Source organism: Spea bombifrons, chromosome 2, assembly GCF_027358695.1.
Source record: "Spea bombifrons isolate aSpeBom1 chromosome 2, aSpeBom1.2.pri, whole genome shotgun sequence".
NCBI lineage: Eukaryota > Metazoa > Chordata > Amphibia > Anura > Pelobatidae > Spea > Spea bombifrons.
In genome coordinates, this window is record NC_071088.1 from 19,408,859 (window position 1) to 19,429,377 (window position 20,519).

General features: G+C 38.2%; 1 protein-coding gene across 4 annotated transcripts in view; it reads right to left on the reverse strand.

The window, feature by feature from the left end:
• Positions 1 to 20,519, reverse strand: part of SPECC1 (sperm antigen with calponin homology and coiled-coil domains 1) — a 114,687-nt gene that overhangs the window by 80,718 nt on the left and 13,450 nt on the right. The window contains exon 1 of one of the 4 annotated variants that reach the window (XM_053457015.1): positions 4,614 to 4,841. The exons of the other annotated variants lie outside the window; for them this stretch is intronic. Coding sequence (XP_053312990.1) covers positions 4,614 to 4,653 — 40 coding nt within the window. The 5' untranslated portion in view covers positions 4,654 to 4,841. Of the gene's footprint in view, positions 1 to 4,613; positions 4,842 to 20,519 lie in introns of those variants that run through there. 4 annotated transcript variants of the gene reach the window in all.

Sequence of the window (20,519 nt, forward strand, 5' to 3'; positions counted from 1 at the left end):
TTATCAATGGATAACATTTCATTTTAATCAAATAAAAACCCAGAAACAGTAATATACTTTCCCTCCAAGAATACTGATAAACGGAGTTGATAACCTGATCAAGAATGAACATGCTCATGATCTTTGTGGCGTGACAAGTTACATGGTTCCTCGTCACGAAATTCTCTAGCAACATTATCAGTCATCATGCTGAATGTCATTGGACTTAAAGGGGAATATTTCACCAAAAATAAACACTGTTTAAAATCATATAAGTCATTGGGAGCCCGCGACGTGTAAGAATAGTTTTACAGGTAAAGAGTTAAGTGATTTAATGGTCTGTGGTGTATCAATAACATGCTACTGTAAAAATACTAAAACTACATGTGAAGAATCAATACCAGACTGATATAAACACCAGGAACACAATTAGCAGTGAGTATTTTTTTTCTTTAAATATATGGCCATGTTTTAAGCATATCAACATTTACTTTAGCAGATAAAACGCCTTCGCTTCTACTTCTATTTTGCGAGTGACAGAATGGCAAGGCCTGGTCGACCACTTTAAGGCTCATAAATATATTAATATCCTTGTGCATTTATGCTATAACTATGCAGGATATAAAAAAAAGTATCTAAAGGCATTAATAGTGCCATAATTATTGAAGCAATGATTACATACTGAAAAGAATACCCTGAAGGAGCATTTAAGATAATTAGAGTGAAACATTTTGAAACTATATTATGAATAGGCTATCACAAGGCCATCGATGGCGCTTCCTGGTTGAATTGCCTCGTGCAGGAAAGAAACAAGAATTGGACAGCAGATAACAGCCATTTGGCCCATCTAGTCTGCTCATTGTTCCTGCTCGAAAAACCTCAAACCTTAATCGGTCCTTGATGTATTCTTATATAGCGAATAGCCTTATGCACTGCATCCTTAAATTCCCATTGTTGCACTTACTTCTGTCACTTATTCTAGAAGGCTGTTTCACTTATTCAAGTGGAATCCTTTTAAGTGTTTAAATAATGTTTCTTTTAAATCCTTCCCTCTCTCTACTCCAAACTATACACAATGAGATCCTTTAGTCTTTACGAATAATTTATCCTTAAATCTATTTCACATTTTAGTAGTGCTTTTCTAAACTCTCTCCAGAAGATCTGTTTTCTTTCAAAAACGGGATGCCCAGAACTGTACACGATACTCTAAGTGAGGTCTCACAAAACCCTATAATGGGCCATACCACCTCCCTCTTTCTTCTATGAATGCCTTTAGTTACACAACACAGCATCCTGCATACATTTTCCATCACTTTGCTACATTGCCTGCCCTTTATTTCCCAAAGTCATTACCACCATAGTATACCTAAGAAACCAAGTACTATAAAATGAGGCATTTATTAAGATTCACAAGTAGCCTCTTGGGGTAGACATACCACTAGTTGTGAAACTTTGTTATGGAGTGCATACTAGGGCCAGAGGGCATATAACTATCCGTTCATAGGAACAACACAGAGAGCTTTAGTGGATGACAACAGGAGTTTTCAATTATCTCCACTTAAGCTGGTTTACAAGAGATACGTTACACCAGTGTCAGAACGAAGAAAAATCTAACACTAAAAAAAAATCTTTTAATAAAATAGAAAACGGGAAAAAGTCATGTATGACTCTTTGAAAAATGTATTTCTTTCTGATGAATGGGTATTCTCTTCACTTCATACATTGATGACTGTTTTAAGTTCATATGGAGGTAAAGGGTATGTTGTGCCTCCAACAGCAGGTTTCCCGGCCTTCAGGCTGGTCTGGAGCACAGATCTCTGCTCTGGTCAGGGCACGTTTAACTATTTACTCAGTACCAAAGACCTGAGGCCACAAAATTCACATGGGTTGGAACACCAGGAATTGTCTAGATTCAGGTAAGTGGTCCCCAAACCAAGTGAAAAATCATCCCTAACAAATGCATCGCTTCATTATATTTTTTGATTATGACTTTCGTTATTGATGATAATCCCAGGGTTCACTAGAAAGTTCTTACTTTATGCAGTTCATTCCACTAAAATGCCCCTGGAGCAGAGGAGAGTTCAAATTGCTGACGTCGAAGAGAATGTAGAACTATGACTCACAACCAGTTGCACCTAATATAAGGCATCATAAGCACTGGACTTTATACGCTTTACAGTTAAACCTACTGGTGATGAAACAATGACGTAGTTTAAACCCAGCACACTCTGGTCATTTGATATAGTAATAGTGGAACAGCCTCCATAGTTTATTTCTGACCGGCTCAACGTGTCCTTAAAACGGATATGTTGTTGACCTAGCTTAGGGAGCGTGACTTAAAATTTCTAAAATAGCTAGTTCTTTAATGCAGGTCATCCAGTGGGTATACATATGAAAGGTTCTGCCAGATGACTATGTTCATAATTTTACTCTTTAAACCTGTTTAACAAGTATATGTCATAATAGGGACAATTTACCAGGCAAATTCCAGAGAATTACTTTATCAGATCTAAAACCAATACTAAGCCCTGTTACAGAAAGCATATATATTTCCATCACTAAAATAATTTGACTTCATTACGTCTTCAGTTAAATCTTTTAAAACCCATTTACTTTTCCTTAAAATCCTTTTTTAAAACTGTATTTTCTGGTACAGTTTACAGATGTAATCCCATTAATGCTGGGTGGATTGCTCTTCGCAGTTGTACCATAGAACTCATTGTTCCATTGACCTTATAGTACTGGACAGCTGGCACTGTCCATGGAAATGAGGACTGTAGTTTTAAAATAAAAGACTAGGACTGGTTTTAAGCCAGTCAATTGCTCATAAATCAAATTGGAGGGTGTTACTAAGTCTTTCAAATGAGAAACATCGGCATTAATAGTTTAGCCTACAAGAAAAATGAGTGTTTAGTAAAGGTTGGTACCTCTGAAAGTTATATCCACTTTTAGGGACCTCATAGGGCCTCTTTCTAAAGAATAGACTTGGAGGTCCTGAAAGCTCTTCTCCATGGTCCCACATTTGTTGCCACAAATTGGCTGATTGAAGCCAATGTGAACACTAGCCATGCATGTGCATCGGGGTGTCAACAGACCACAGTCTACAGTGTTGACAGAGCCAGTGCTGGAGCTAAACGGAGGGGAGTATATAACGTGCAAGGATATGTGTTTGGCTGAACACTTCACCTGCACTTAGCTGGGGTGTATAGAAAAGGGCAAATGCTTATGGGGTGATTCTATAACACCCCCCAATGCATTTCCAAAACAGACACCATGTAAAGGGGCCACACAGCTGTCATATGCATTAAACTGCATATGATGGCTGGAGTGTCCCTTTATAAGAATCCACTGGCGGAACAGACAAAAGTCTTATGTGACTTTGTATCTCTCTCTACACAGGCCCAATTAAAAGGTACAAACTTCGATGAAAGTTCACATCTTTTTAAAGGGTACTTGTGCAGCCCTACTGGCCCCGGAGCGAGCAAGTTACCCTGTCTGGAAGTTTAGTGCAAGACTGTCTGACAGGACACCAAGTCAAGAAGACTTTTGGGTTTTTGTTAATAATTAAGCGATTAGTTAGCCATTTTATCCTTTATTGATTGCATGCTTACTGTGTGAGGACCAATATCTAGACAAGGAGCCGCTGTGGAGTCATCCCTAGACTCAAGAACCAGTGGTTCTGCATTCTGATGCAGAAGTTTCCACCAGACTACAGCAATGGCCTCTGCAGTGTGTACCACAAGTGTTTGCCTGCTGCCCTAAATCCACAATAATGGCAATAAGGACTAGTGATAGTTATACTAGCGCATCAAAAAACAAATTGCACAATAGTCATAGCAAATCCAATACAAACATTTTTCTTCCAATTTCACAAATGATGCAAGTAAAATGGTCAATTCACATAGCGCTGGAAAGTTTTGGATTTATCTAACCATCAAAAAAAAGTTTATTAACAGAATCAAATTACAATGTTATGAACATTTCACCAACTTGCGTGTTATTAAATATTGGCAGATGCATGACTGATAGAATGAACCTATTTAACAGAGAACATCATAAGCCTGCGTGCAAAACAGAAACATCTTGTTATATTCTAAGCCAACACCTGACTTATTGCCTTAACAGACAGGTGCTCAAAGGGCCAGTTTCATTACCAGCCAGGTAATGAAACTACAGTTCATATCTAATTAAACAGCAGGAGCAGGCCCTGGGGGAAAATTCTGCATATGGCCTTTGTTTTCATTGAGCTAATTGTGCGAACGCCCATACAGCTACACTGTGCGTGTTTTTTTCTACTTTACAATACAATGATTAATTAGCCAAAAGAAATTCCAAGCCCATTCTCATTCCCTTTCACATCAGCAATGCAGGGTTACAACTTCCCAGCTGCAGTATTGGAATATACTGTGATAGCCTGCTGCATACCAGCTCCATTGTGCAGAGTACAAGACCTTTTATACAGGCAGAAAAGAACAGAGCATTATTTAACCCTTCATGTACCAGAGGGGACAATGCTTTACTCAACCCAGAACGTTTCACTTTTTTGCTGCATTACACATGAATATATATATATGCAAATTCCCAATTCATGTATCAAAATTGCTTTACATGTGTCAGTAATGGGCTTCACTGACCTTCCTCCTGCTCCTCAGGTCTGGCAGACAGGTTACCCATCTTTCAGGAGCACTGATAATCCTAGGACCTGTAACTCCAAGATCTTCTCATTGTACTAATCCAAGTCACTTTACTCCTCCCCAATAAGACCCTGCTTGACAGTGCCTGGATCTGCACTGACTCCTTGAAGAGTCAGAGCCTTTCTGGTTTGCAACACTGGGAAGTGAGCCTGGTGCTTGTGTCAGGGCAGCTGTGTGGACATCCCTCCTACCTAATTACAATACTGTGCACAGAAAGGCTGGGCTATGCAGTTAATTAGCCGGCTGGCTTTCCGTATTGGGAAAGAATAGAGGTGACTCGACATGTGATGTGGGCCACCTAGAGGCGACTCAGTGGTACTGCAGGTAACAGGGCAGGGAATGGGAATTTACTGCAGGGGATCGCTGCTTACAGAGACAGAAATCCCCTTTTCCAGACATCACATTAGTTAATGAAACTTTATGAATTAGTGACTTGCAGATGACTGAATGAATAACTAAAGCATATTATAATCTCCAAAGATTCTGTTAAGAATGAATGTGATAGCCCCTCTGTGGGACCCAAATCTCTTCCTTTTCCTCCACTGACGTCACTTTTTTCTCCATTACCTTAACCATTTGAGTACCAGGGAAACATGTTGCTACAGGTATAGTTAGGCATACAACATTATAGACAAGTTACAGTTTACATGGGAAGTTTTTTTTTTTGAGCTATGCCTAGTTTAAACTACACCATGCATCACAGGACATGACATAATAGTACAAATATAAATGTTACCCCATTATTTCCCCATTCATGCCCAACACAATAATAAAACTATCAAAAACTACATGTTCTCAAAAGGCCCTAAATTAGTGAAGTACAACCTGGTTGTTCAAACATGCACATTGCCCATGAAGCCCATGTAGATGGCAGTACACAACATATTGCAGGGTAATTGCAGTTTATCATGATAAAGAAACACAATCTAGGGAGAAAATAACTATTTCTAAAAGTATGACACGTGCTTGAAACTCCATTTCCATTATATAGATATATACACTCTAAAGTTTGGGGTCACTTAGCAGTTTTCACGGAAAACAAGGACGTTTCCAGCTGTAACATGATTGTAAAAGGTTTTTTTTTTAATGGTCAATAATAATAATGAGTGTTTTAAACGTAAACTTGAATTAGGGAACACAACGTGCCATTGGAACACAGGAGTGATGGGAGTGATGAATGGCCTTTGTACGCCTATGAAGATAGTCCATGAAAAAATTTACAGCTACAATAGTCTACACATTATTTCATGTTACTTTAATGGACAAAATTAGCTTTTCTTTCAAAAACAAGGAGGAAAAACAAGTGACTCCACTTTTCAATGGTAGTGTGTATATATATATTTGAAACAATGTTATCCATCTCTTTAGTTCAATAAAAAATATGGGAATTGTTGGTTACTCTAACAATGAACAGCTGTCTCTGTGTAAAAGTAAGGAGTTTTGTGATCTTTGCTATGGGTAGAATTGTAACAGTCTCCTAAGGGTTTTAAGATGTTTAACTTCTAAGTTAAGAATGAATTGCTTAAAACTTCACATCTCTTTTAGAATATCTACATGAGATGCCATTTCTTCTGCTTATTTTTTTTACAATTCACTGTAACCTTTGCCAGCAACCACTTTATTTGATTTATGGAAAGACCTACTGTATGCCCATAAAACCCACTGAGAATATTTGCTAAATTTTTAATGAATGACGGCCATTCGCAGACCAAGAAACTGCTGGCAGAGGGGCAGCCATTCAATAGCACAGCCGTGCTGCTCCATTAAATAGAAGGTATCTCAGATCCATTAACGTAATGAACGTAAAGGTACATAATTCAACATGACCCCTAGATCTACCCCTCTGTCTTAGTGCTGCTGGTACTCTCAAAACACAATTGTGGGGATATATGTCATAAAGGATCTGTTTGCCTCCCAACTTGCAAAAATGAATACTGAGACACACGTACTTAAAGTCAGCATGCAACTGCCAAGAGATCAGTTGAGAGCGCGCTAGTCAATTGCACATGTATGCTGAACAGACATGGAACTACAAGTGCGCCCTTAAAGCACATACAGGACACACCAAGCATGCACACTGACCTGTACAGCATGCTTGCGTATGTGCAGATCTGCCTTCACAGCCGGAGTTTGCACCGTTGAGTTCATTTATAGTCAAATAACAGTATTTCACTTTTGTCACAAATAGCTACTTTGTTTCAACTTAATAATACATAATATGATATATATATATATATATATATGAGAGAGATAAAAAAAAAACTATAGTTATATATAATTAATTCCCTGATCCTGACATGTGAACATTAAAATGGCTTTGAAGCATTGGCCACATATCCCAGAACATTTTTTTTCTTATATATTGATAACCAGCACATGGACACTGCCGCCATGTAATTTGTGAAACGATTAACTGAGTTATTGATTCTCTTCTGTAAGGTTATACATGTCACATACATGTGAAATGTACTGTATATGTGTCCTGAGGAAAAAATGGCCGATGCAGTCACCCTAAACTCCATGGGTATAAAAAGTGCAGGGAGTGCAAACTATTGTACATTGACATCTCTTAAAACATATTCACACAAAGCACAATCCAGTAAAGGGTTAAAGCAGGCAGCACTATAGCCCCAGTGTTCCACATGGCATGACCTAATGTTTAACCTTTTAAATACATACTGTATTGTAATTAGAACCCTTTGATCGCAAACAGTAACAGTGTTAATGCATAAAATGAACCGTCCTGTTGTTCTAGCACAGGGTAAGGCATCGGTGATTTCATCTGTAGTCGTCAGAATGTCCCCAGCAATAATCTTGAAATATGTGGCATTACAGTATGCTTTCGGACTGCCTTGCTTAATGAAGTATGATGTAGAGGCAGCGGTACCTAAAATATTAAACACCCTCGGGATCTCCGGGCTTGTAGGGATCACTGTGCAATGACCGCAAAGCATTGTGTGTACTGTAAAGATTAAACTCATCCAAACGAATGCAATTTGGTGCCTGCGTGGATGGATCTCTTGGAATAAGGATCAATTAGATGCTTACACCTCCTATTATTACTTTATTCTATAAGCCGTTAGCCCCATATTTAGTTCCTACAACTTAATGCAAGTCAAATAGAAAAAAAAACAATAATGTTATATTAATTTATAAGCAGAATCAGAATCAGATTTTAAATGTAACCGCATTTAGTTAGTAAGAACTGGAAATACAGTAACATATATGTCTCAGACAAGACTTCTGCTAACTATTCTACTTCGAGGGTTGCACTCTTCCAGTACAGGTTTCTGTACAACACCCAGACATGCATAATGTATGAATATTAAACCCTGCGACAGATAAGCAGCCCCTTTGAGTATCCGCAAGATATATCCGCCTTTGTAAATATTGGTGCTTATAGTAAAATAGCACAAAATGTTCAGCTAGCGTCAGCTGCAAATGTAGTTCTAGTGGGGATTTCACAGAAGAAGAAAATGTTTTGTCCCATCGTACAAGGCTGCATTATACCTTGGCTCTTAAACAAAATAAATTATAATATTGTAGCATTTGGGACAGCAGCAGAATTGGAATGTAACGTGTTAGAGCACACATTTTATCTTAGAAACCTAACCAAGTCACCAACATATTCCATAACATTATGTAAATATATATGTATATATGCAGGAAAAGAGAAAAGCATACCAATACATTTTTCCCAAGAATTGCTGCCTTTTAAATTAATATATCAGTGGTGCATTATATCTTGATGTTTTATCTAACTGTACTTGTGTAAGTTGTGCGCAGGGTTACTTAATATATATATATACTGTATATATATATAATTATAGAGAGAGAGAAAGCGAAAGAGAGAGAGAGAGAGAGAGAGAGAGGGAGAGTGAGAGAGAGAGAGAGAGAGAGAGAGAGAGAGAGTGAAAGAGAGAGAGAGAGAGAAAATATTCAGGAACATAGTCACCTAGTCAGAGGACTTTAGGACCCAAACCCTATTCTTTCCTCTACCTAACAGTAGAGTGCCTAACAAAACATCTTATCTCACTTTAATTTTGTATTTTAGTGAAATAGGAAAGACCCAAACCTGATTTATGTAGGTGCCCATGGCAGAGCATTTGAATTGGCAATGGCAGGTTAGAACATTCTCTCCTCATACATTAAAAATAGCTGGCGGCATATATCAAATACATCCTCCTTATTGTCCCGTGTTTATATTAAGATACACAAGCTCAGGTCATAAAGCTCATATCTTGGACAATGGAACCCACACTATCAATCATGCAATTAGTCTAGCTCTGGCCACGATATACAACTGTATGTTTATTCACACGGTTACATACGATATCATGACGATACATCTGGAAGACTCATTTATTAATTTGTCTACCTAATAAAAGTTACAAAATGTACAAACGTGCACCTGTGTTAATTATGACATATGTTGGTGTCTGATACACAGTTAGGGGGTTATTTTGCATATGTGTTCATATTTTAACACATTTCATTTTGTCAGAGAAAACACATTTGGCTGCTTTGTGCTGTTGTGGCAAACACAGACTGATGCTAAGTATACACATGGCCCTGTGTGTGAGAGATTACAAGGGAAATTGTGAGTTACGCTGACTAGATTCACCTCATAGCGCCATTTTGTCCATAGAAAAGCAATTTTGATGGGACCGTCAACTGTGGCACTCTTTTCACATTAAGAACAAGAGTAGACATGGATTCCACACAGATTAAAGTGCATCACCTGTCTTGGACTGACTATACCTAGCACATTAGGAGGTAAAAAGTACAAGCCAAAGCCAAACTGTCACTACCATTTCTGAGTTTGAGTCTTTGAGTGCTTCTAGCTTGAAGAGCTGGACCCTAGGCCTGCCCTGAGTCACCGGCTTGCCACCAATCACTGTAGAGTCTACATGGAACCTTCCAAAAATAACAGCAATGTTATTTCTGTCATACATGTAAAGATACTGTTTCACAATGTTCTTGGGCAATGAGAATATATATATATATATATATGGATAATGTATTTATATTTAGTTTTGAGCATACTCTATTATGGAAAGTTAACGTAAAAGCATATTTACTGTTATCTACATTCTGTTTTTACAGGCTTGCCTCCAATAAACGCTCCTCATACGTAATGGTTCTCATCCATTGTTGGCCTACGGACCTTCATCGGTATGAATGTTTTTTGACTGGTGATAACTTTTGCTGATGATTTTCACTGCTCCCTATGTAATATTACTACACACAAAATAGTGTACATCCCCTGTAGTGTTTAGTAGACCACCCAGGGCCACTAGCTGTATACTAATCTATAACACCAACAGAAAATAAACCAGCAATATTTTGGTGAACCATGCCGAGCGTGCATGACGATAATTAAGTCATTAGTGGCCCTATCAGCATTATAATGTTTCAATTATCTATTACATGCTTAAGTATTTAGTTGTATAACAAATGACACAGTTCTGGGTATGAGGAATGTAATGTACACAGACAACTTGGCACGAGAAAGGTCTCGGTACCTCAGGGAATGTAAAATGACTTCAGTTTGAGTGTTAAGACACACATTTTGTTTTTGTAACTAAAGTAAATTTTTATGTTCACATATTTTTTTATGTCATTGTCAAAAAATGTAGAATCTGATGTCACATATATACATTCATGGCAGTTTCCATTAAAACTAAAGCGGTTATAGAAGCATGTGAAAGCAAAAGTATAAGCTTCCAAAACTATAGTTCAGTAACCAAAATTGGGCAAAGAAGGAGCTGTCATAAAGCTGATCCTCTGTGAGAGGAAAGGGTATTATTAGTATTATTTTTACATATTCTAAATGAATCTGTGATAACTGTTCAAGAAAATTACTATATCACATAAAAAAAGAATAGTGATCAAATATATATATATATAAATGAACATGAATAGATCCCCTGCAGGTAAGTCGGGGGGCCTATAGGGGGGTATAAGGCATATTGGGGGGGCAGATTGGCAAATAGGGGGAATAAGTCATATCTGGGGGGCAGAATGGTAAATAGGGGGGTATAGGGCAAATCTGGGGGCAGAGTGGCATATAGGGGGCAAAGTAGCATATAGGGTGTATAAGGCATATCTGGGGGCAGAGTGGCATATAAGGGGGTATAAGGCATATCTGGGGGCAGAGTGGCATGTAGGGGGGTTATAAAGCATATCTGGGGGCAGAGTGCCAAGCCTGGGGGCAGCTGTGCATAACTGGGGGGCAGGTTGGGAAATAATAAAAGGAAATAAAAACAAAAAATGCATTTTTCTCAATCATAGTTTTTATTTAAAATAAAAAAATAGTTTACATATGAATTAATACTACAGGGTAGTCTTATATTCAGGCTTTTTCTTTTTTTCTAAACTAATATTTACATTTTAGGGGGTCCTCTTATAATTGAGCAAATATGGTAATAATCCCGATGGCATTTGTGCACTCTTCACTTTGGTATGTGGTACATCCATTTAGAGCTTAAGTTTGTCCTATACACATAGCACCTGGCTGCTTACTTATCTCTCGTGGCTACTATTACGTCTTCTGATTCTTTAATATCCCTGACAGTTTCTCCATGAAACAATGTATTTTAAAGTACTTTATGCACAAGGGGGGTTAGTGGTCACCGATACACCTCTTGAGCTGACTGTCAGTACGTATTTCACATGACAGGAGACATGTTTGGTCGAACACATGTTCTGCGTGGAAAACCTTGTGGGGGGAGTTAAGTGCATAGATCCTTGTGTGACGCCCCTGTTGTGTGTTCAAATAGGTGAAAAAAGTTCTGGAGTTGTTAGCAATCATAATGTATATTCTTCTGGGATGGTCACAACAAAGAGAAAAGTTGAATTGGATTAATTTTTAAATATCTAAAATATCCTTTAATACCATTAAGGCTGTGGTGAATGATTTTTAAGATAACATTATTGTGAGTGAAGGAAGCTGTGTGCATTTTATTACTTACGAATAAAAACACTATAAGAAAAACATACACATATATTAGTGAGTCCCTTAGTGTACGCTATGCACAAATTTATATAAAAAATTAAACCTACTTTTTAAACTATATAATATCCAGATAAGAGCTGAGAGCTACGATATGTCATAGAATATACCTGTTTTCCAAATGAATGGCAATTCAAACAATGGCTGCATACAAGGATTCTCTTACATCACTAAGTATTAGACCATGAAAGAACAAATAAAAACCCCAGCTATATACATTAAAAGTCATGGGACTGGACTCTTTAAGTTTGCCTTTCATTTGCAACAACAAATATTTGTATGGCAATGTAGGTGGACTTACGTCTTGAGGGTGACCTTGGCTGAGTAAGTCTAAACACTAGAACATACAATATATCTTGCCTGTTCTAGTGTTTAGAACACTAGAACACTAGCGTTCTAGTGTTCTAAACACTAGAACAGGCAAGATATATTGTATGTATACACACACGTACATATACAACCTGGTGATAATATCTCAATATATAAAAGGGCAATTTGTAGGACAAACTTGCCAAATCAACATTTTCTTCTAAAACATACTTTTCAGATGTGTCAGATGGGACAGCTTTCAAGGGTTCCATGCTTGCTTTTGTCTTGTACAGGGGAGGCTTAGACCTCCTGATATTTGATGTACCTGGCACATTTTTAATTGTCGGTGTTGGTAGGAGATATTTATCTTTGCCATCTTAGAGTCAAAGGGCTAACTGGATATTTGGTTCATTTAAAGAAATAAATTATTGTTGGCTCATATTTGTGTCATGTGCCATAGTATTTGCCAGACACTCCATGAAATGTCCATCGTCAACAAGTTACTAATTTACTTCATAAAATAGATAAACGGCTTTATTATCAATCATTTAAATTTTTTCTGGCACTTAAAGTGTCACTATTCCATTGCAACAATTGCATTGATTTCTTTAAAAGTCCCCACAATTTGGAGACAGCAACTTGTACTTTAGGGCACCTCACTTTTAATCTAGAGGGATTTTAGCTTAGATGCCTTCTTAGGGGTAGTAGATATAAGTAGAATAAGCAGCTACTTAATGCCCCCATTGGTTTAAGAGGCCCCTTCAGTGGATGGTGAAGAAGTGAGGTGCAGATTCCTCTTAAATTTAAGATATGATGAATTTTGTTCATTATCGCATTTGTTATCATAAATATTGCCACTTTATGTCTAATTATCAATTTACATTAATTTTACTTAGGATATGGCAACCCTAAATGTTTCCACTTAGGGCTCCCAAAAACCTAGAGTCTAGACTCACTCTTGCCTTCTCTGGAGTTTCTGAGCCGAAACAGGCAAGTGAAGGAGCATCAGCACATCTTTAGCCTATTAGCTGTGATTTGGACAGGTAATAAAAATAACTTTTGCTTTTATCACAGAGACGAAAGTTATTTTTAAGGTTTAGTGGCTCTTTAAATTATTTATCTGTAAAGACATTAAAGTGGTCATAGACATTTTACTTTAATTAACAGACTCCAATGGATCTTAAAACCTTATGAAAACAGTACGTACCACGAGAAATATTTTTGCAAAGATACTTAAGTATTTCCATCTGTTTCAAACATTTGTCTTGTGAGCTAAGTGTCTACAGAAGATTCTCTTACATAAATAGAAAAAAATTATCAACTCATATGCCTCACTGACCTGTGTAATGTTGCGTGAACAATTTATTTAAATCCCTCCAAACGAACCCAAAACTCCTCTAGAAGATTGCACGAGAAAATATCTACCTCTTAAATATAACTATTGTAATACTGTATTTGCTCAAATACAAGATGAGGTTGTTTACAGAGCAAATGCTCGAAAAAATACCCTTCATCTTATATTCGAGGTTGTCTTATAATCGGACCACAAACAGAGGTCGGGCTACAATACTAAGATCCAGATCCCCTGCAGCCAGATCCCCCGGTGCTCAGTCATAGAAGACCCGACTGAAGTGCCGGGCAGAAGCAGAGGTTGTCTGCGTGTTTCGCACAGAGATTCACCGGCTGCCACCACTAGACATCAGGGAGTCTGAAACACAGGGGACAAGTCGAGGGAGGCAGAGTGGCAAATAGGGGTATATAAGGCATATCAGGGAGGCAGAGTGGCAAATTGGGGGTATAAAGCATATCAGGGAGGCAGAGTGGCAAATAGAGGGGTATAAGGCATATCTGGGGCAGAGTGGCATATAGGGGGTATAAGGCATATCTGAGGGACAGATGTGAATAAATGGGGGGCAGGTTGGTAAATAAAAGGAAATAAAAACAAGAAATGCATTTTTCTCAATCATAGTTTTTAAAAACTAAAAAAAAAATGTTTACTTTATTAATATTTACTAGTAAAATGTTTTTTCTATAGGGTAGTCTTATATTCAGGCTTTCCTTTTTTCCTAAATGAATATTCACATTTTGGGGGGTCGTCTTATAAACGAGCAAATACAGTAATTAGATTATATTAGCCTCTAAACGACTATTACCGGTATAAAAGAGAATATGCTTGTATAATAAATGTTGGTGAGAGAACCTATGACCTGCCTCTTCCAATATTTGAAATCTCTTCTTTGCGTTCACAAATGAGGAAACATTCCATCAACAGTATCATCAAAGACACCAAGGTATAATGGTATTCACCGTATTCTGTAGGGCGTGTGGCATATCTGGTTTATTTTTGTCTATGTTAAAATAGAATAGAACATTTTGAGCTTTTTATTTGACGTCTTCACGTTTACCATCTGGCAATAGTAGACTAATGTATCCAGAAGAACACTGCAAAGACCTACTGCAGGAGGAGCGCTCTGGCTAGTTCTGGGTCCAGACCGGCTCCGGCTTGCATTCATCCCATTAATGGCACACTGGGTGGAAGCAGGCATCTGCTCAGACTGTCCTCATGAACAGGAGTGTATCTACACGTTGTTCTCATATTTCACAGAGAAGTGGGGCATGATTTTTAAATATTGATATTAATTTACTTTCAAGCAGTAATTACTTCTAGGCCACTTATCAGCGCTCAGTGCATATCACTTTGATTTGTAATATGATAATAAATATTGAAAGGTCACACTGAATATACTTTCAGGTCTTTCAAATCCTAGAAATACCGTTGTAGTTGGAGGATTATCCTGGCTTAGAAAATAGAAAGAAAAGTCAGGCATTAAGCTCCCGGAAGAGCTTTATCAAAACTTTCTGCATCTTCCCTAGTGATTTAGAGAAAGCAAAAGTAATCATTTGCTTTTGCTTGAAAACCTTTATGTTATAATTGAGGATGATAAACATCAGCACACATTTAACCCTGTAATGGTTAAAAAAGAACACATATGGTTTTCACATGTTCGCTCAATAGCAATAGAACACGCAAGCAGCTGGAGGGGCAGACAGACTATACACAGGCAACTGCAATAATGAGAAAAATGCACCAAAGCAGATCTTTCGTGCCCATAGTCATATTGTTACCTTTTTAGGTAATACTTGTTTAATTCAACACATTACTGACGAAAATTTTCTAAGCCAAAGATTATCTAGGATATTTTGGGTATTTTAACAAGAGACGGGTGGAATGTTCTGTTATGTGGGAGAGGGTCAGAAATAACAAACAGAACAGTGGGAAATGTTACTATAAATTGTTACTTGACAAATGGAGACAAAAAGACCATTAACTGGGGATAGATGACTGTGAATTCAGCAACAAATGGTGGGGAAGAAAGCAAGTATTTTGATTCACACAGAGGAGTCTTTTGCGTAGGGCACAAGGGCAGCTGCCCACAGCGCAATCACCTCTAGGGGCTTATAGTTGCCTCTTTTGCCCCAAGATTCTGTCACAATGAGTTGACAGGGAAATAAAAGATGTGAAGAATTGTTTCCCCTACACAGAAAACAACTGTCACGCTTGAGGAAAAAAATGGTTTCCACTCAATCCCGAAGTTAAAGGGAATAACACTGACGTTGACATCTACGCCGCAGGAGCTTGAGTTTAAGGGGCACTGTTAGCATTATATATAGATTTATTTTAAAGTAATACAACTACAATGCTTGCTTTAGGTTTGCACAATTGTCCAGGAAATTATTGGTTTCAAAGTCACAGGCACATTCTGTCTCATGGAGGCTGAGGTGTGTAGCAAAACGTGTCAGAATGTCCACAATGTCCTAGCGTATTTTCATGTTTCTCTACCTTGACAATAGCTGCCACCATAGAATGTCAATACACCCATTGTACAGCGCTACGGCATTTGATGGTGCTATATAAAACAATAAATAATAACAACAATAACTTGCAGCATTGCATAGGTTTATTTAGTGTACTGAACTTTCTGTTATAGGCTGTATATATATATATGTCCTTGTTTTTGAAAGAAAAGCAATTTTGTCCATTAAAAAAGCATCAAAGGGATCAGAAATACTGTGTAGACGGTGTTAATGTTGCAAATGACTATTGTAGTTGATATTGTACATATATATATATATATATATGTGTGTGTGTATCTATATATATATATATATATATATATGTATCTATCTATATATATATATATATATATATATATATATCATAGACTTTGACATAGGCTTGCCTTCCATGCGGATGTTTATACAGCAGTTGACTGATTTCTGTTTGTTTATTCAAGTTTAAAATAATAGTAAAGAAAATGTCTGCAGTAATTAAATCTGTCAGCTGTAGATAAAAGTATATACATTTGTTATGTGTCAGGGGTTTTTGTTTTTTCTGGGAAACTTTTGCAGACCAAATAGCAAAAATGAAACAAAATGCTACTGAATTATTTGTGTGAGTTAACTATATATATATATATATATATATATTTATATATGTGGGTCAGACAGGGTGTAATGTAGATCCCTGCATGTCCTGAGCTTCTTGGTACACAAGTGGGACCACCGAAGCTTACAACAATGATACAGCCTGTACAATGTGTTTGATTTCAATCACTGGGAGGTTTTTGGGCAAAACTGATGACCTATATTTACTTGATGCATAATTTCACAGTACTGAGTACTGATTTTGCACGCGCACAGCGACTTGTTCTATAGCAAAGCCATTTAGATCCAAAACTGGATACACAGAGAAGGGAGCTGCTCAATGCGACTTGCTGGAGGTGGCATTTAGTGTTTATGTTTTGGGGGCTTACTTTTGGTTCTGATGGAGAGTACCTACAGTTTTTGTAGGTGGCAATCTGAATGAGAGGTAATACTCTAAACATTCCTGTTCCACTGGTACAGAAAAGATGAGACAACTTTTTAAAATGGGGAATATTGTTGTAGTGGGCATCACAGTCTGGATATAAGCACAACTTGCTGTCCTACACGCAGAATTTGGCCAATGACCACACAGGAGAATCTGAAGACACGAGGAAGAAATCAAGGACATTTGAAGACACCAGATGGTAAGTAATTAAAGGGAATAAAGGAAATGATATACGGCACAGGATTGGTTCAAATAGTGAAAGACATGAATCTTAAGATGTTAATCTTGGTTTTACTACCCCCTGTTTACCTGAAAAATATGCAGATGCCCATGGTAAGTGTGTTAGAGACTGCTGCTCATTGTTTGACAAGTTTGACAGCAAATCTGGCTGCTTGACCCCTGGTGGCTGCCTCAGCTTTCAAGGAAACAGCAAGTTCATTATCTCTAAAGATATTTGAAATTTCAGGCGTTTATTTAGTTTGTGGTTTTTTAAAGAGAAATAGGAGAAGTGAATCCTTTTTGTGCTTTTTAGTTCTTTCTGAGCAATGCTTGGAGAAGCTAGCTAATGTATGGCAATAGGATAATGTATGACAAAGAAGTACACTCTAAAATACTCTAAAATAGCTAAAATACACGTGCAAGCGTTTTCACAACTCTGCAAACTAATACTGTACAAAACTGCAAGAGCAAATTGATTTCTTGAGCATTCTGAAAAAGTAGAATGTTTTTCTATAGTTAGAGAGCAGGGAATTAAAAAGAAAATGGAAATTGCTACTCCTTCATGTAACTCATTTTTTCTGGGTTAATGGGAAAACACATATGGGTATACTTACAGTTCATTTACTCAAACTAACTCTGACTTTGTTTTGATGTTTTTTCATAGACCCCATACACTGTTGCTTTAAAACCTCCATCTCTCATGTGTCTGCTAGTGTCTCTGGATTTTTCTGCAACTCTTTCTGTTCATAAACATTATACCTCTGACCGCATTCACTCAGATTCATTCATTGTACGTAATAAGTGAAAAACGGATATTGCTATATTAGCCCAGGAGACCCCTCTTCTGCAAACAAATCTGCACCGGGCAGCATATGGTCCTGATCTGTCTCTGTACTATACCGTTGTGTCTGTTAGCAACCTACTATGCTGCTTAGAGAACATATTTGTGTTTCGATATGTTAAAATGTACTGTATGGCTGATCAGGTACAGCGATGGAAATATTTGAAAAGGGTTTTATGTTGCCCCCATGGTACACAGTTTTATGAATGCCTGGGGCAGGGTGATTGATCAATATACTTGAGATGCTGCCTTGGGTCTGACCAAGGGCAGCACCTATCCCTGATGCGGCACCCTGCTGAGCTAACTTTAAGACACCCCCTTAATCGCTAATATATTGCCCAGTAGAACAAGCAAGCATTGTGGAGAACACAGCCCTGAGAAGCAATGTGTCTGCGGTTGCTGATTGTGATCAGCGGCATGGTTATGTGGTGCACTGCCCTAAGCCTAACCTAGGGAAGGACCTCATACCTCGAGCAGGGTCTCTTTCTCATGCAGTGTCCTCTGAGTCGACCCCCATGAACACATACCCTGGTGTTCCACCTCAGAAGGATACACAAAGGAAGAAATACCACAGAGGCTGTGCTGACTAGGTACATACCTCCATAGAGTAAATGGGCCGTTACAATTAATTAAGAGGACTTTGGGAGCTGCTACCCATTAATGTACTTTAAAACACCCCATCAATTTCATCCATCAATTAAAAAACATATATGCCCATTAAATCTAATCTCCTATACGATGACCTGCCCCCATTAATGCAGCACGAGTGGCGGCTTCTCCAACCAGCTTCACATCCCTTAAAATGGCATTTGTTTATTTTTTTATTTTTTTTTAAATAGTAGATCTCCGAGCTATGGGTCATCAGCATGCTCCTGACAATCCTACATAGACCAAATATATGTCAAACATTTGGGAAGGTTGACAGGAGCTCTTCTTTAGACAGCAATGAACTGGAGGTTGTTTGTGTTCATTCAGGACCTTCAAAGCTGTGATTTTTAACAGTGGCGCATTTTGCATTTCAGCAGTTATTCCAGTAGTTATTATGATGCCCTGCGTAATGCCATACAAAACTATCTCAAACTCCTTTTGTGTGGCATTTCAGCCTTTGGGGATCTCTTAGGGTTTACCAACTGGACCTGACTGGCGGAGAAACGTACATCTGGGGTTGTTGGTTTCCTCATGCAGGGGAATTTGCCTCCAATTTTAGTTCTGGACTGCCCTTGTGGCAGAATCAGACTGACATGTTGATGGAGATTATCCCTCTGTTATGGCACAAAATTTGAGATGCTCACTGCGGGGTTGGCTATGAAACGGCTGTCTGTTCTTGGTGAGCATCTCAAACTTGTTTGTTTGGCAATGTAGTATGCAGCTAACTTTGTAAATAAAGGAAATATATTAATTTTCTTTATTACTATTGCAGATAAGATGCAACTAAATCTATGTTATTCGTATTATTAGTTCAAACAAAGCTATATTGGGACATATTTAAGAAGGCAAAACTGTAGCAATTCTAGGTCACAAACTCGCTGCTTATCTATGCAAGTCCATCAATGAGCCTTTATTATCTTGCAAATGTCAACCAAATAACCCACAGAGATTACTCTCAGAACACATGAGGAGTGTGTTGTTTCTGACATTCAGAACGTTGCTAGTACAATCCCAGAGGACCCTTTCAATTCATGTTTTCCATGTTGCTCCATTGTGTGGCCAAGTAATTTGTGGACTATGGCCAAGAATGTACGGTCATTTAAAAGCGGTAAAGGCAGAAGCACGCATTTGTTGAAATGAGTCGTGTCAATGTCTTTTATATGAATGATCCTTACTAATAAAAATGTATGGCCCCAGCCTCCCTGCCCCCTTTCGAAAGCGTGTTCACTTATCTAGCAGCCAACAGCACAGACAGGTCATCATGGGGCCAAATTCTCAATCCAGTTATGTGGGTTAAATCCATTGGGCACGTGTAGACATGTTTGTAGATGCATGGTCCACATATACAGAAGCTATCTTTCTGGAGGAAGTTTCCTGGGGTCATCACATTAGCCACTTGTCCGAGGTACAAATACATTTCACACGTCGCTGTCCTGCATTACCGTATAACTTTGAGGTGGGTTAATTGCCCCCTGGCTGTCCTGAATTCGTCAATCAGGGCAAGCCCATTATGACCACACTGACCCAGTCCGTTCCGGGAGGTGGATGCTCAGTAGAGTCAAATAACACTACATTATCTGACCCCAAACTAGTAGACCACTAGCTGGCACTGTGTGCAAACAGGATTCAAACCAAAGTCAGACACGAAATGTTTATCACATGGAGTGGGGAGGGGGGTAAGCTGATATATTGACTGGCGTTTGCAACCTGAGACAAAAAGAGGCAGGCCCTCCCTTGTAATTTTATACATCCCACATACTGCAGGGTGACACTTTACATGTATCGGTTGGCAACATACAGTATACTGTATATATAGCCTGTAAAAAATACAGCTTGCTCCACCGATCCCTTAAAAGAAAATACAATTCTTCAGGACTTCTTTAAATATCACACATTAAATCTGGCTAATATAGATACAAATACAGGTCCGGTGGGTTGTCTCCT